The 17,467-nt window shown below is 37.1% G+C and overlaps 2 protein-coding genes and 1 long non-coding RNA gene across 3 annotated transcripts; 2 read left to right on the forward strand and 1 right to left on the reverse strand.

The window, feature by feature from the left end:
• Positions 1-1,312: 1,312 nt before the first annotated feature.
• Positions 1,313-2,850, reverse strand: LOC131174539 (uncharacterized). The gene is made up of 3 exons (XR_009144909.1): positions 2,654-2,850; positions 2,149-2,206; positions 1,313-1,573 (listed from the first exon to the last, which is right to left on the reverse strand). It is a non-coding gene; the product is annotated as an uncharacterized LOC131174539 (long non-coding RNA).
• A 617-nt stretch (positions 2,851-3,467) lies between these two features.
• On the forward strand, positions 3,468-4,824 carry LOC110665587 (pathogenesis-related thaumatin-like protein 3.5). Its single transcript, XM_021825785.2, is given in 4 exon segments — positions 3,468-3,596; positions 3,737-4,403; positions 4,529-4,632; positions 4,635-4,824. Coding segments are annotated over 4 exon segments (852 nt in total). The 5' UTR covers positions 3,468-3,538; the 3' UTR covers positions 4,658-4,824.
• Positions 4,825-15,949: 11,125 nt separating this feature from the next.
• On the forward strand, positions 15,950-17,309 carry LOC110665586 (pathogenesis-related thaumatin-like protein 3.5). Its single transcript, XM_021825784.2, has 3 exons — positions 15,950-16,080; positions 16,185-16,848; positions 16,934-17,309. The coding sequence occupies exons 1-3, from the start codon at positions 16,023-16,025 to the stop codon at positions 17,055-17,057; spliced, it is 846 nt and encodes a 281-aa protein (XP_021681476.2). The 5' UTR covers positions 15,950-16,022; the 3' UTR covers positions 17,058-17,309.
• The last annotated feature ends 158 nt before the right edge of the window (positions 17,310-17,467 follow it).

The following is a 17,467-nucleotide window of genomic DNA, read 5'->3' on the forward strand; positions in this document are numbered from 1 at the left end:
TTTCGATCCCTTCTGAAAATATAGGACTATACCCTAACTTGCTGCAACAAAGGTACTACATTTACCACGTTGCCCAAACCATGTCAAATTAATGACTCTCCTATCATATTATAGCTCTGTGAATCATTAATTCATAGTTTCGACCTTCCCTAAGTAGTAGGGTTGTACTTTATTCCATACTAATACACACAAGGTATACTATTCTCACTAAGCTCTAAGCAAAATATTTGTCATACTGCAAAAATCATCCAAAATTCCATACCGAAGACTAGATGGTCTCACTCTATAGGTGTCACCTTTACTTTGCAACTAGTCCGAAACCTCTGGTCTGATGGCAACTCTTACTGTAACTCTAGCTCATGCTAGGGTAACTGAGTCACTGACTCTAGTTACCACCCAACTGTGACCTTTCGATATTTTAGCTCTAGACTCTTAACCAGGAGTTCCCAACTCCTCTGCAGATATAAAACTCTGTTCTGGTATTACTGTACCAAAACAGAGACTGCCTGCAACATCCTCATCATAAGCACTACAGGGAAGTACGTAGCTCTACACAATAATCTCATGTCGGTACTGTAATCTGCAGCTTACAGAGCAGACATCGAGAACATTGTATAGTTACTACGATACGTCCTGACCGACTAGGTCTCCTAATTTCTTATCTCTCTTGAATCTTCTATTATCATAAACTTATTCTGACTGGGTCACCCACTGATGACTGCCAGCAGTGGTATCCTCATCTTTATCTAGGGCAACTGTACTTTCAAGACTCACCTTTATGTACTCGTGCCTTGCACGAAATAGGCACACCATTTAAACCCATACAGACAGAAACATAGCATTTCTTGGAGTACGTATCTTCATGATAGACCTCAACATGTCTGCTAACTCTATTTCACATTTCTATGTACTCCATGAAAATCAAGACACTAACTGAGGTACTTTTATATTTCCCGAGGTATAACGCAGAATCTAGAAACAAAGAATTACAGAAAAGACAAAACAGAATCCTATGCTCCGCATGTAACATCCTAACAAGACTCTTTTTTACACTCCCAATTATATTCTTTCCCATGAATCTAGAGCCTAAGCTCTGATACCACATTTGTCACGACCCAACCTATGGGTCGGACCGGCACTAGGACCTGGGCCAGCCTAAAGCCCCCGAGGCCCGTAGTAAGCCTAACTGTTCATTAACCCAACTCTAAGGCCCATTTGGGCCCAATTTCAAGAAACCAACCGGACAGAGTCCGGCCATAAAGTGAACCTTTCAACGGGGAGTTTTTGACTCACCCGACCTGTAAACAAAATATATCATCAATTGGGGAGCTCAGCTCACCCTCCACATACTCATATCGGCATAAAAATAAATGGGAGCTCAGCTCCCTCATCCAATCCATCAAACATGCATATAATTTTACAGGTCCACATGACAATTTATATTACAGACCCGAATCATTTAAATATTTCTAACACATGCGGAAATTCTAGGAGTAAATAAAATTACAAAACTATTGATAAACAACCTGCGAAGGAGAAAAGCAGGTTAACCACAATAAAATCCTCCTGTAGCCTGAGAAAAAATATTGAACAGGAGTGAGCGTTCGACTCAGAGAGTAAAATATCAATTTTAACCATAATCTCTATAACTATCTAGAACTAATGCAACCTGTGGAGTGAAATGCAACAGCAATCATATTTTCATATCATAACAACAAAAATGTAATTTGAAGCACTCACGCACCCTGTAACATCAATCATAATATATGGGAGCTGATCCCCTATACAGCTCTCTTAAATCCAACCTGGTGCCAGCGAAGAACTCAGCTCGGACTTCCACTTAATAACCAAATCGGGGTCCCAGCGAAGAACTCAAGCCGTGTCTACCCCGAAGGACCGGGTCCCAGCGAAGATCTCAAGCCGTGTCTACCCGTCCTATCCATAGTCCACACCACATCACACGCACGCCAACGCACGCACACTGCTCCAAATTACCACAACAACATCCATGGCACGCTAACAGTTATGAATGCAACATAAATCGTGCCTAGAGTTTAACTACATAAATATTTGCATATAAGTGATGCATGGGCATGCTTGAACATATAATAATATCGAAATTACAATTAAAATTAATATTTTACTCACAGACTTGACGGCAATCACTGTGGCGGCTGGGCAGAGGAAGAAGGCTGTCCCGGCTCACCTGACAATTATATTACAATTATTTAATACAAATGACCCAATACAAATCAAGAAAAGACCCAATACGTCCTAAGTCGTGCCGAAAATCCGGCAGAATCTCCCCTATACCTAGGACCTACCCAACCTGCAAAAGGGCTCAAAACACACTTCTATATCCACAATCCATATATCCACAACTCAATCACATCACACAGCCCCTCCTGGGCCCATCAAATCAATCATTCATCACAATATGTAAAATTTCAATTTAGTCCTTATAATTGATCATTTTTGCAAAAACTGCTCAAATAAGCTCTAAAAATTATAAAACTCTGCCCCGCGGTCCTTAGAAATATTACTAAGCTATTGCAAAAAGAATCGTAATTTTCTAAGCTACCACGAATATTTTATGGATTTTTAATCCTATTTAAGCACTAGAAAATTACGAAAAAACAAGGTTCGGGTTTACCTTTGCCGATTCCGACTTCGGGAACGCGCTCGGGATGCCTGACAATGGTGGGGTAGCCAAAACCTCGATCCAATTCGGAGACTTTTCCGGTAGCTGGTCTGTCTGGCCGGAAATTCACAGATCCGGATAACTGTCGAATTTCCGCGAATTGAGGATACCTACACGAAGCCCAATAATAATATATAAAAAATCAGGGGTGTTACAAATTTTTTTTTCAGTTTATATATGTAAAGATAATTAAAATATGTTTCTATTAATTAAAATATTAAAATTAAATATATAATATATATACATGGTATAGCCAAGTTTTTCTCATTATTAATTAAAATATTTAAATTAGACATGCAATTGAGTACTTGGGAAAAAGAATATTCCAAAGAGCTTTTCAAGCTTTAACAAAACTTGATCTCAATAAACCAAGAAAACAAGAGCTTTTAGTGTTTTTCTGATGAATAGTTAATTAAAATTTAATACACATGCAAAGGATCAAACGAAAAACAAACTAATGGGCTAATTTGAGCTCTTGAACCTGAAGCAGACAAAGCTTTTAGAAAATTTAGTATTTTAATAGAAGATGAGAACCCAAATCAGTAATGGTTTGTTTTGATATGGGAGATTCTGTTGATCCACTAACCACAGTGACATTTGGAACAAAAAGGAAAAACGTTCAAGAAAAGAGAGAATCAAGAATGGAATGTCAATAAACTTGCAGGAAATAATAAGGAAAAGAATCATGTAGCTTCGTCCCAGCATGGATTAATGTGTTGGTTATGATTTTCCATCCATACTTCCCTTCCCTCCACACGTATTCTTCGCCACTTTCCTTTTATATTTCAGGTCCATTTTCAACCTTCTTCCAATAGCTAGTCAGAGAAACAAAGAAAGATGGCAAATCTTAACGTGCTTTTACCTATTCTGCTGATTCTTCTCACTGTTTCTTCAGGTAATTAATAAATCTTTTCTAATTTTTATTTTCTGATCTTTTATGTTTAATGGGTTGGTCATTATGTATGCCTTTCTATTTATGTAAGTTCTTTTTAGCTCACTTTAATTTATTTTTTTTTTTTCCCTGGATTCTCATAGAGATAAAAGTGATTGAATGTGAACGAATTTTTACCATGATAAACTATTGCAAAGAGACAATATGGCCTGCAATCTTCCCAGGTAGTAATTTCAACGGAGGTGGATTTGTATTGAGATCAGGTCAAGCCATTGTGTTCGAAGCCCCAGTTAGTTGGGATGGCCGGATATGGGCTCGAACCGGTTGTAATTTTGACAAAAATGGTAATGGATCATGTCAAACGGGGGCCTGCGGCACATCACTCAAGTGTGGGGCTTCAGGTCAAACCCCTGCTTCACTAGCTGAATTCAATCTTCCAGGAGGACTGGATTTCTATGATGTTAGCCTTGTGGATGGGTTTAATGTGCCAATAGTTGTTACACCAATTAATGGCAAAGGAAATTGCAGTATTGCTGGTTGTGATATGGATCTAAGGTCCAGTTGCCCATCCGAGCTCGCCGTGAAATCTAACGGAAAGGTTATCGCTTGCCGGAGTGCTTGTGATGTGTTCAATACTGACGAGTATTGTTGTAGAGGAGTCTATGGGAATCCTGTAACATGTAAGCCTACATTTTATTCCAAGAAGTTCAAGGAAGCATGCCCGACTGCTTATAGTTATGCATATGATGATCCCACCAGCATTTTTACCTGCTCTGGAACTGATTATATCATCAGCTTCTGTGCATTTAGGTGAGTGATGAACATGAAACACACCAAAAAAACAAGTGAAATCTAACATTATATTAATAAAAATATTATTTTGTTTGGGTGCTTAATTTCATATGATTTGTGTGTTTACTTGTTAATAATTTCAGGAATCAACAATCTTGCACGTATCATGATCACAAGCTTGTTTGCGGTGGTGGGTCTCGTTCTCAAGGATTAAAATTGTCGATTGGAAGATGGTGGCCTCTGATGCTTGCGTTAATTGGTGGATTGTATAGTATTTAACACACATCTTTTGGTTTTTGATTAAGCAGAGCCTAGTGCTTCTCATTCTTTGATGATTAAGATTGCCTTTTACTACGTGTGAAATGATTTGCTCTTCTCTTTTCCAGAGAAGTGTCTAATTCAATTTTAAAATAATTAATAAAATTATCATAAACAAATTAAATTTTCAAATTTCATCAACGTTATCATATGTTATCCTCTAAACTTACCTTTCTTATATAGTCATATTTATTATATAAATGTATATATAGCTCAATGATTAAGTAATTATCATATAATGCAAAGTTAAAGGTTAAAAATATGATAATTTCATTCTTTTAAAAAAATTTTCATTTATATATATATATATATATATATATATATATATATATATATATATATATTGAATTGTATGGATTTAATTAAGAGTAGGTCATAATTAGGATTCAACCAGACCAATAAAATTGAAGCACAAAATTATTGATTGTTCATTATTCTAACCCAATTTAAAATCAGCAATTCCAAGAATTGGACTCAATTTTGCCATCCTCTGGATCATAACCAACAGTCAATCCGGTTTAACCCATTAATTTCTTGAAAAAAAAAAATCAATTGTTGGATTATTCCAACCAAAATCCAACTGCACTTAAATGCTTATTTTATATTATGTTTAGAAAGTTAAAATTATTTTTTTAAATAAAAATAATATTTTAAATATTAAAAAAAATTATTTAAAAAAAATTATTTTATTATTTTAATATTTATATAATTAAAATTTATTAAAATTAATTTTAAATTATTTTTAATATTTTTTATTCAATATATTTAAAAAAATAATTTTTTTAATATTAATTTTAACAATAACGGCAAATAAACCTTTAAACTAAAATCAGAAATCTCTGGAATCAAGAAGCAGTTTTAAGCTCATTGATTCCAGTCATCTCTTTCCAATCTCTCCGATTGGTTCACTTTATTAAGTTTCAGGTCCAACGCATGTCTAAGAAATTCCCTTTGGCAGAATCTAACGTCCTCAAAATTCTAATAAATTAAGGGTGTTTAATATAATTATTGAATATATCTAATAATTAATAAGTATTTAAATAATTAAAATAAAATATAATAAATCTTTAAAATAATAATTAATGGATAACTGATAATATTTTGTATAATTTTATAATTTGAGTCGTTCATAAACTGCTTTATTTATTTGATATTTTGACAAAATTAACCCTACTCTAAGTTACTCTAATGTTCTCGTCGGTGCATACGAGGTTCATCAACTAGGGGCAAATCCTTCTCAATTTATGCATGATTTAGGAGTGATCTTGTCACGACCCAACCTATGGGCCGGACCGGCACTAGGACCTGGGCTAGCCTAAAGCCCCCGAGGCCCGTAGTAAGTCTTAACTATTCATTAACCCAACTCTAAGGCCCATTTGGGCCCAATATCAAGAAAACAAACGGACAGAGTCCGGCCATAAAATGGACTTTCCAACGGGGAGTTTTCGACTCACCCGACCTGTAAACACAATAAACAATCCATTGGGGAGCTCAGCTCACCCTCCACATACTCATCAACATAATAATAAATGAGAGCTCAGCTCCCTCATCCAATCCATCAAACAGACTTAAAATATTAAGTTTACAGGTCCAACATGAATATAATATTACAGACCAATTTCAAATAATTACTGCTAACACATGCGGAAATTCTAGGAGTAATTAAAATTACACAATATTGATAAACAACCTGCGAGGTAAAAAGCGAGTTAACCTGAACAAAATATCCTCCTGTGGCTGTAAAAATTTTTGAGCGAGTGGCGTTCGACTCAGAGAGTAAAATATCAATCTTAACTATAATATCTATAACGATCTGAAAATAATGAAACTTTTAGAGTTTAATGCAACATACACAACATTTTCACATCATAACATCAAAAGGTAATTTGGAGCACTCACACACCTGTAGTATCAATCATAACATATGGAGCCGATCCCTATCTGACTCTCTTAAATCCAACCCGTGCGTGAATTACTCAAGCTCGGACTTCCACTTAATAACCAAATCGAGGGTCCCAGAATTACTCAAGCCGTGACTACCCCTCGAAGGAACGGGTCCCCGAATTACTCAAGCGTGACTACCCCGTCCTATCCATAGTCCACACCACATCACACGCACGCCAACGCACTTACCGCTCCAAATTACCACAACAACATCCATGGTACATCATGATTATGAATGCAACATAAATCGTGCCTAGAGTTTAACTACATAAATATATGCATATAAGTGATGCATGGGCATCTGAACATATAATAATATCGAAATTATAATTAAAATTAATATTTTACTCACGGACTTGTGACAAATTCTTGTGGCGGTGGCGGAGGAAGAAGGCTGTCGGCTCACGACAATCATATTACATTTATTTAATACAATCTGACTCAATACAAATAAAGAAAAAGACCAAATACGTCCCTAAGTCGTGCGAAAATCGTGAGTCTCCCTATACCTAGGACCTACCCAACCTGCAAAAGGGCTAAAAACGCACTTCTATACTCACAATCCATATATCCACAACTCAATCACATCACACAGCCCCTCCTGGGCCCATCAAATCAATCATCCATCACAATATGTAAAATTTCAATTTAGTCCTTATAATTGACCATTTTTGCAAAAACTGCCCAAATAAGCTCTAAAAATTCTAAAACTTTGCCCCGCGGTCCTTAGCAATATTACTAAGCTATTGCACAAAGAATCATAATTTTCTAAGCTACCACGAATATTTTACGGATTTTTAATCCTATTTAAGCACTAGAAAATTACGTAAAAACAATGTTCGGGTTTACCTTTGCGATTCCGACTTGAGGCAGCGCTTGGGACGTCGACAATGCGGGCTAGCCAAAACCTCGGTCCAATTCGAAGACTTTTCCGGTAACGGGTCTGTCGGGCCGGAATTTCACAGACCCGGTCAACTGTCGAATTTCCGCGAATTGAGGATACCTACACGAAGCCCAATAATAATATATAAAATCAGGGGTGTTACATTCTTCCCCCCTTACAGAAAATTCGTCCTCGAATTTTTACACAAGGCAGAATAAAGCACATGATTATACATTGAACAGATAGGGGTACTTGCTACGCATGTCCCGTTCTGACTCCCAGGTGCACTCTTTCACTGACTGACTCCTCCACAAAACCTTAACCATAGGGATCTGTTTTGATCTCAGCTGTCTCACTTGGTAGTCCACTATGGCTACAGGCTGCTCCTCAAATGTCAAATTCTCTTTTAGCTCTATCACATCCGGCTGCAGTACATAAGAAGGATCGGGAATGTATTTCCTGAGCATGGAGATGTGAAATACAGGATGAACGTGAGAAAGGTTGGGTGGTAGCTCCAACCGGTAGGCAACTGCTCCAACTCTATCAGTAACCTCAAAAGGTCCAATATACCGAGGTGCCAACTTGCCCTTCTTTCCAAATCTCATGACTCCCTTCATTGGAGAAACCTTCAGGAATACATAGTCGCCTTGCAAACTCCACATCCCTCGTGCTGGGTGCATAACTCTTACGCCTCTTGAAAATTGTTTTGATCGTTCCCTGATTAAAGGAACTATCTCTGAAGTGTACTGCACTAGGTCTACATCATGCACCTTCTATTCCCCCATTTTCATCCAACACAGAGGAGACCTACACTTTCTTCCATATAGTGCCTCATAGGGTGGCATCCCTATCTTTGGAGTGATAAGCGTTGTTGTAGGCAAACTCCACCAAAGCTAGTGCTCATCCCATTGACCTCCAAAATCCAAAACACTCATGCGAAGCATGTCTTCGATGTTTGGATTGTCCTTCAGTTGTCCGTGCATGCGAGGGCGGAAAGCCGTACTGAAGTTCAACTGTGTGCCAAGTGCCTCCTGCAACTTTCTCCAAAACCGAGAAGTGAACTGGGGCCCTCTGTCAGATATTATGGAAGCCGGAACTCCATGCAATCTGACTATTTCTCGAATGTAGAGCCGGGCGTACTGTGCCACAGAATATGTAGTCTTCACAGGCAAGAAGTGAGCTGATTTGGTTAGGCGGTCTATAATTACTCATATCGAATCATATCCTCGCGTGGTACGAGGCAACCCAGTCATAAAATCCATAGAAATCATTTCCCACTTCCATTCTGGGATAGGGAGCTCTTGCAACTTCCCTGACGGTCTCTGGTGTTCAAACTTCACCTTCTGACAAGTCAAGCACTTGGACACAAAGTCTGCTATGCCTCTCTTCATGCCATTCCACCAATAGCTATCTCTCACATCATGGTACATCTTGGTGGAACACAGGTGGATCTTGCATGCGATGTATAGTGTGCCTCTTGCATGATTTCATTCCTGAGGTTGTCCACATCGGGCACACATATCCTAGAACCTTGCACTAGGGCGCCATCATTGGCAAATCCAAACTCACCACCTTCACCTTGCTGTACTCTTTCTATGATCTTCATCAATTGTTGGTCTCTGTGCTGGGAAACTCTAACTCTGTCCCTCAAGTCTAGCCTCACTGAAAAGTGAGCCAACAATACCCCCTCATCTGAAAGATCTAGGATTAGACCTTGATCCATCAACTCATGTACTTCCTGAATCAATGGTCTTTTCTCTGCTGAAATGTGCGCCAAACTGCCAGAAGATTTTCTGCTCAAGGCATCTGCCACAACATTGGCCTTCCCAGGGTGGTACTAGATGGTGCAATCATAGTCTTTCAGAAGCTCCATCCATCTCCTCTGTCTCAAGTTTAAATCCCTCTGTTGGAAGATGTACTTTAAACTCTTGTGGTCGGTGTATATCTCGCACACTTCACCGTACAGGTAGTGTCTCCAGATTTTAAGTGCAAAGACTACAGCCGCCATTTCCAAATCATGGGTGGGGTAGTTCTGCTCATGCCTCTTCAGCTGCCTTGAAGCATAAGCCACTACCTTTCCATTCTGCATCAAAACACACCCTAGGCCAACTCTGGAGGCGTCACAGTACACGGCGTATCCTTCACCACTCACAGGTAGTGTCAACACAGGGGCAGTGGTTAGACACTCCTTATCCTCATTATTATAACTGACTCTATCGAGCTCTCTTCCTGTCCTTTGCATCTTATCCACTTCCCTTTTCCTATTTTTGGTATTGTTGGTATCTTTTCAACCTGCTGTACTTATTCCTTAATTTTAGTCCTATCTCATCCTTACACCTTTTCCTTCGAAGATGTCTATCCCATCATCAACTTTAACTTTCTTTTTATTTCTTAGTCTTATCTTGATTACTAGTTCCATTACTTCGGGAATTCTAACCTTACGATTTTCTCCTACCAGCACATTCTTCACCTTTTGTAACACTTATAATTAACCATAGAAAATTCGTTTTTGTAACCCCTTTCCCAACTTAACTATCAGAACATTATCATTCCCTACCAGCCTTAGTAGGAAATTGCTCATCCTGGATGGATAGGAGCTTCAGAAACTATAAGTTCCATCTGAACTAACACGGCTGTGGGAAATGTGTGTCATGCCTTAATTCTAAATAAGATACTTCACGTGTTTATTCTCCTTAATATAATCACATATACTGCCCACAACTTTCCAAACTTCAACCTCAAATTACCCATTAGCAATAATTTCATCTATTGAAACTCATCCACAATTAGTATTTCCTCCAGCTCATAGTTTAAAACAGTTGCAAGCCTTAGTAGCTAACTCAATTTAACTCATGTCATTACTCTATTCGTCCTTTCATACTTAATACTAGGTATGCACTTACTGTCATTCTCATATCAGGAAATTATGTATGAATTTGTGCCTACCAAACTCTCAATAACTAGGTCTCATTGACTCAGTTTCTGTTCCTTATATAACCTTCTAAAACCAAAAGCACAAGCTAAACTTGAAAAGAAAGAAAAATATCCTCTTATATTCAACTACGCCAATTGTCCATATAATAACGTTTAACCTATGTTTCTTGGTATTTCTCTTCAAATTTCATTATCTCTTAGCACAATTGTGCTCTACCTATAAGATATCATCTGCATGAACACTTTACCGTACCATTGTCCTTCCTGACATAATATTTTATAATTTATTAACTTTACTTATACTCGACCAATGATTCATATCTATCATCGTTTATATTGTGCCATTAACTTTTGTTGATTCCTGAAAGATTTCTCTCACTAATAAATTCTTCCAACACCAATTCCACCCTTATCTATGGTCATTAATTTGATCCTTGAACTTTCTAGTGATTTATAACCACCCAGACTTGTCACTTTTAGTTCTACTCCTACTGTTGTTCTGTCGTTATTGCTTCCCGCAAAGTGATTCGGTTGATCACACTAAAAATGTTTGCCTAACATTCATAACGAACCTCTAACTACCTTCTCACTATCTCAAAAGTCTAACCTAAAGCTTATGTGTCATTATCTATAATTCTTTCCACTCATCATACCTATTTGATCCCTTAGATTGACCTTTATTCAACTTACTACTTACTAACTTCGTTTTCTCTACCTAATTAGGTAGTCCGCAATACCATCGCACACCTTCTAGCATTTACTCATTATTATGTTATTCCATACCTCCATCACTATTCTCACTAATGTGGTCCCATTTTGGGTTTTCCATCCTTGTCATTCACCTTGCCAAGAATAACACTTAGCCTACCCTATATCTTAACTTTGTTCCTTTTATTATGCGCTCTTCAGGTTGTCCTTCCGTTTATCTCCTTTGTCTTACCCAAAATAGAACTTAACTATTCTATCCCTGGTTCCATTCTTCTTCCTAACATGACAGCTGTACCTGCAAACTATATCTTTCAGAGTTTCTACCACGTTATCACATGTCTATGCTACTCAGATTTGGTCCATTGACCACTCTAGCTAGTACTTCCACTAGCATTTAGATTATATTGCATCTGCAATCAATTGTCCAAACTTTCATTCTGCACTTTCTCTATCCATTGGCCTTCTATAATTTATCTTTGCTAATTTATTACTCTTGACACTATTATAATTAGATTATACTATTGTTTTGAACGATATGAAGTTAGAAAGGAACTCAGGAAATTACAGTCATACTTTTTTTTGTATGATTTATATTCTTAGCTTACATAATACCCTTACTACCTCGAGAAGATTCTGCGTAATTTTAGTTAATTGTTATTATTATTATTATTTTCCATGTAAAATCAAATAGAAAAAACTAAAGATTCCGGGTACCCAAACACGTCATACAATTCAAAGTATATAAATCCAACATGATCTGATTATATATGATTACTATAATGGAACTTGTATCATCTGCAGGATACTGACCAACTACTCTCTACCACACTCTACGGTCCCATCTGATACTATTTGGTTGGTCACCATTATTAGTAATAACTTTCGATCCCTTCTGAAAAGATAGGACTACACCCTAACTTGCTGCATCAAAGGTACTACATTTACCACCTTGCCCAAACCATGTCAAATTAATGACTCTCCTATCATATCATATCTCTGTGAATCATCAATTCATAGTTTCGACCTTCCCTAGGTAGTAGGGTTGCACTTTACACCTTGCTAATACACACAAGGTATTCTATTCTCACTAAGTTCTAAGCAAAACGTCTATCGTTCTGCAAAAACCATCCAAAATTCCATACCAAAGACTAGATGGTCTCACTCTATAGGTATCAACTTTACTTTGCAACTAGTCCGAAACCTCTGGTCTGATGGCAACTCTTACTGTAACTCTAGCTCATGCTAGGGTAACTGAGTCACTAACTCTAGTTACCACCCAACTGTGACCTTTCGATATTCTAGCTCTAGACTCTTAACCAGGAGTTCCCAACTCCTCTGCAGATATAGAACTCTGTTCTGGCATAATTGTACCAAAACAGAAGCCACCCGCAAACACCCTCATTATGGAGCACCACGGGGATGCACGCAGCTCTATACAATAATCTCATGTCGGTACTGTAATCTGCAGCTTACAGAGCAGACATCGAGAACATTGTATAGTTACTACGATACGTCCGGACCGACTAGGCCTCTTAATTTCTTATCTCTCTCGAATCTTCTATTATCATAAACTTATTCTGACGGGGTCATCCACTGATGACTGCCTGCAGTGGTATCCTCATCCTTATCTAGGGCAACTGTACTTTCAAGACTCACGTTTATGTACTCGTGCCTTGCACGAAATGGGCACACCATTTAAACCCATCTGCATGAAACATAGCATTTCTTGGAGTCGTATCCTCATGATGGACCTCACATGTCTACTAACTCTATTTCACATTTACGTGTACTCCACGAAAATCAAGACACTAAGCGAGGTAATCTTATACTTCAGAGGTATAACGTAGAATCTAGAAACAAAGAATTACAGGAAAAGACGAAGCAGAATCCTATACTCCATGTGACTCCTAGTTGACTCTTCCGTACCCTTTGATAATTTTTCCCTATGTATCTGGAGGCTAAGCTCTGATACCACCTCTTTAACGACCCAACCTATGGGCGGACCGGCACTAGGACACAGGCCACCTAAAGCCCCGAGGCCCGTAGTAAGCCTTAACTATTCATTAACCCAACTCTAAGGCCCATTTGGGCCCAATATCAAGAAAACAAGCGGACAGTCGGCCATAAAATGGACTTTCCAACGGGAGTTTTCGACTCACCCGACACTGTAAACACAATAAACAATCCATTGGGAGCTCGGCTCACCCTCCACATACTCATCAACATAATAATAAATGGGAGCTCGGCTCCTCATCCAATCCATCAAGCAGACTTAAAATATTAAGTTTACAGGTCCAACATGAATATAATATTACGGACCAATTTCAAATAATTCTTGCTAACACATGCGGAAATTCTAGGAGTAATTAAAATTACACAATATTGATAAACAACTGCGAGGTAAAAAGCGAGTTAACCCGAACAAAATATCCTCTGTGGCTGTAAAATTTTTGAACAGAGTGAGCGTTCGACTCGAGAGAGTAAAATATCAATCTTAACTATAATCTCTATAACTATCTCAAAACTAATGCAACTGTAGAGTGAAATGCAACATACACAAGATTTTCACATCATAACATCAAAAGGTAATTTGGAGCACTCACACACACCTGTAGTATCAATCATAACATATGGGAGTGATCCTATCTGACTCTCTTAAATCCAACACGTGCGTGAATTACTCAAGCTCGGACTTCCACTTAATAACCAAATCGAGGGTCCCAGAATTACTCAAGCCGTGACTACCCCTCGAAGGCAGGTCCCAATTACTCAAGCCGTGACTACCCGTCCTATCCATAGTCCACACCACATCACACGCACGCCAACGCACGCTGCTGCTCCAAATTACCACAACAACATCCATGGTACATCATGATTATGAATGCAACATAAATCGTGCCTAGAGTTTAACTACATAAATATATGCATATAAGTGATGCATGGGCATCTTGAACATATAATAATATCGAAATTATAATTAAAATTAATATTTTACTCACGGACTTGACGACAAATTCTTGTGGCGGTGGGCGGAGGAAGAAAGGCTGTCCGGCTCACTGACAATCATATTACATTTATTTAATACAATCGACTCAATACAAATAAAGAAAAAGACCAATTACGTCCTAAGTCGTGCAGAAAATCCGTGAGTCTCCCTATACCTAGGACCTACCCAACTGCAAAGGGCTAAAAACGCACTTCTATACTCACAATCCATATATCCACAACTCAATCACATCACACAGCCCCTCCTGGGCCCATCAAATCAATCATCCATCACAATATGTAAAATTTCAATTTAGTCCTTATAATTGACCATTTTTGCAAAAACTGCCCAAATAAGCTCTAAAAATTCTAAAACTTTGCCCCGCGGTCCTTAGCAATATTACTAAGCTATTGCAAAAAGAATCATAATTTTCTAAGCTACCACGAATATTTTACGGATTTTTAATCCTATTTAAGCACTAGAAAATTACGTAAAAATAAGGTTCGGGTTTACCTTTGCCGATTCCGACTTCGGGAACGCGCTTGGGACGTCTGACAATGGGGGCTAGCCAAAACCTCGGTCCAATTCGAAGACTTTTCCAGTGCATCGGTAGAATTTCACGCACCAGTCAATCGTCGAATTTCATGAATTGAGGATACCTACACGAAGCCCAATAATAATATATAAAATCAGGGGTGTTACAGATCTCCCTGATCAATTATTTTGTCATTTTCCCACTAGACTTGTGTGCCTTCTAGTTTCATCTTTATGTAAAACTACATAGACGCCAACATAACATATTAACCATGTTGATTTGATTGGAATTCGTAGTCTAATATTGACAAATAATAATTATTAAATTTTCATTAATAAATATTATTCACTATAATTTTAAATTTAAATAATATATAATTTAAGCACATTTAAATTATGTATTACTTTAGGTATTTTACTTTTTATTTATTTACTTTAATAATAAAATATATGATAATGATATGATATAATAAATTGATAATTATATATTTATTTTAATAAACTCAACTCAACTAGATCTTTATCTTAAAAATTTAGAGTCGGCTATATAAATTATTTTTTTTCTCTAAATGATTTTGGGTTAAATTCTCGAAAATGTGTAATGCTTTTAGGTCATGTTGTACTATTCTCCTAAAAGTCAGTTTATGTCTACAACTTTTTTTCTTTCTATTAATGTATTTTACTTGTCTAACTGGAGTCTCAGTATGTCTACGCTTCACATGACCAAACCATCTTAATCTCTCTTATCTCAATTTATCCTCTATCGCTCCTATCTTTTCTCTATTATTATTTTAATAATAAAATAATACATATAATATATATTTTTATTAATTATTTTATATATTAATAATAATAATTAAATATAATTTTATTAAACACAATCGGTTATCTTTAAAGCAAACAGAACTTAAATAGTATGGAGAGTTGTATTAAGTCCTTTAGTAATTAATTACAAAAGAAAGGACCAAACAGTATTCCAGTACCATTGTACTGGAGTTGTATTAAGCCCCAGTAGGAACCAAAATAATGGTAGAATTTATTTTTTAAAATGAAGGCAATAACCAAGCAATTGTCTTGATGTGGCAGATTCTGTTGATCCACTGACCACAGTTAAATTTGGAATCAAAAAGTATAAAAAGGGAAGAATGGAACCTGCATAAGCTTGCAAGAAAGGATTAGGGAAGGAATCATCTACCTTTTCCTACAATGGGCTAATGGTCGGTTGTGATTTTATCATCCCTCCCTCCGCACGTATTCTTCACCACTTTGCTTTATATTTTAGCTTCATATTAAATCTTCTAGCACAAAGAACAGACAAACCAAGAAAGAGATGGCAAATCTTAATGTGCTTTCAGCACTTCTGTTTATTCTGCTCATGATTTCTTTAGGTACATATTTTCTAACACCTTGTGTTTTTTTTTTTTTTTTTTTTTCTTTCTGTTTAGCTTTCTATTTTATGTAAAGTGATTAATTTATTTTAAATTATTGTTAGAGACAAAAATGATCGAATGTGCACGAGTTTTTACCATAATTAATGACTGCAAAGAGACAATATGGCCTGCAATTATGCCAGGCGAAAACTTCAATGGAGGTGGATTAGCATTGAAATCAGGACAATCTATTGTTTTCAATGCCCCGGTTGGATGGGTTGGTCGAATATGGGCTCGCACCGGTTGCAAGTTCGACAAAAACGACAATGGATCATGCCAAACCGGTGCCTGTGGCACAACTCTAAAGTGTAAGACTTCAGGTCAAACCCCAGCTTCGCTAGCTGAATTCACTTTGGCAGCTGTGGATTACTATGATGTTAGCTTAGTGGATGGGTTCAATTTGCCATTAGTTGTTACACCGATTAATGGTCAAGGGAATTGCAGCATTGCCGGTTGTGACATGGACTTAAGGTCTGATTGCCCATCGGAACTCGCTGTCAAGTCGAAAGGAAAGGTTATCGGTTGCCGAAGTGCCTGTGATGTGTTCAATACTGATGAGTATTGCTGTAGAGGAGTTTATGGGAATCCTGTTATATGTCAGCCTACATATTATTCCAACAAGTTCAAAGAGGCTTGTCCTACTGCTTATAGTTATGCATATGATGATCCCACCAGCATTTTTACTTGCTCTGGAACTGATTATGTTATCACGTTTTGTGCATCTAGGTGAGCAAACCTTTCGGATTACGAGTTTTAATTTTGACAGGAATTGAGTATATTTTATTGTTATTTTTTGTTGATAATCTTTCAGGAAGCAGCCAGTTTGCACATACCATAATAACAAGCTTATTTGTGGTGGATCACAAGGATTAAAATCCTTAATTGGAGGATGGTGGGCTCTCATGCTTGCACTGCCATTGATGGTTAATTGGTGAATTGTATAGTAGTTTATCTTTTGGGTTTTCAATTAATCAGAGCGTAGTGGTTTTATTCTTTGATAATTAGGCTTTCCCAGTACAATTTGTGGAAGGATTTTGTTCTTCTCTTTGCTGGATAAAATGTCCAACGGGGAAACTGTAATTATAGATTTGTTATTGTTTTTTTTTTTTCTTCTTGTCCAAGGCCATAAACCATTTGCAATTATCCATCCAGATGTAATGTTCAATTCAATCTAACATTTTTAATTCTGATTTTCTCTTTATGTGCTTGCTAATTAAAGGATATAGTTAAATAAAGTTTTAATAAAATAATAAATAAAATTTCATTTTAATTTATTATTTATATTATATTATATTATTCTAAATATACACTAAATTTATATAAGATCCATTGGGCGTCAACAGAT

The sequence above is a fragment of the Hevea brasiliensis genome, chromosome 16 (genome assembly GCF_030052815.1).
Source record: "Hevea brasiliensis isolate MT/VB/25A 57/8 chromosome 16, ASM3005281v1, whole genome shotgun sequence".
NCBI classification, from domain to species: Eukaryota; Viridiplantae; Streptophyta; class Magnoliopsida; order Malpighiales; family Euphorbiaceae; genus Hevea; species Hevea brasiliensis.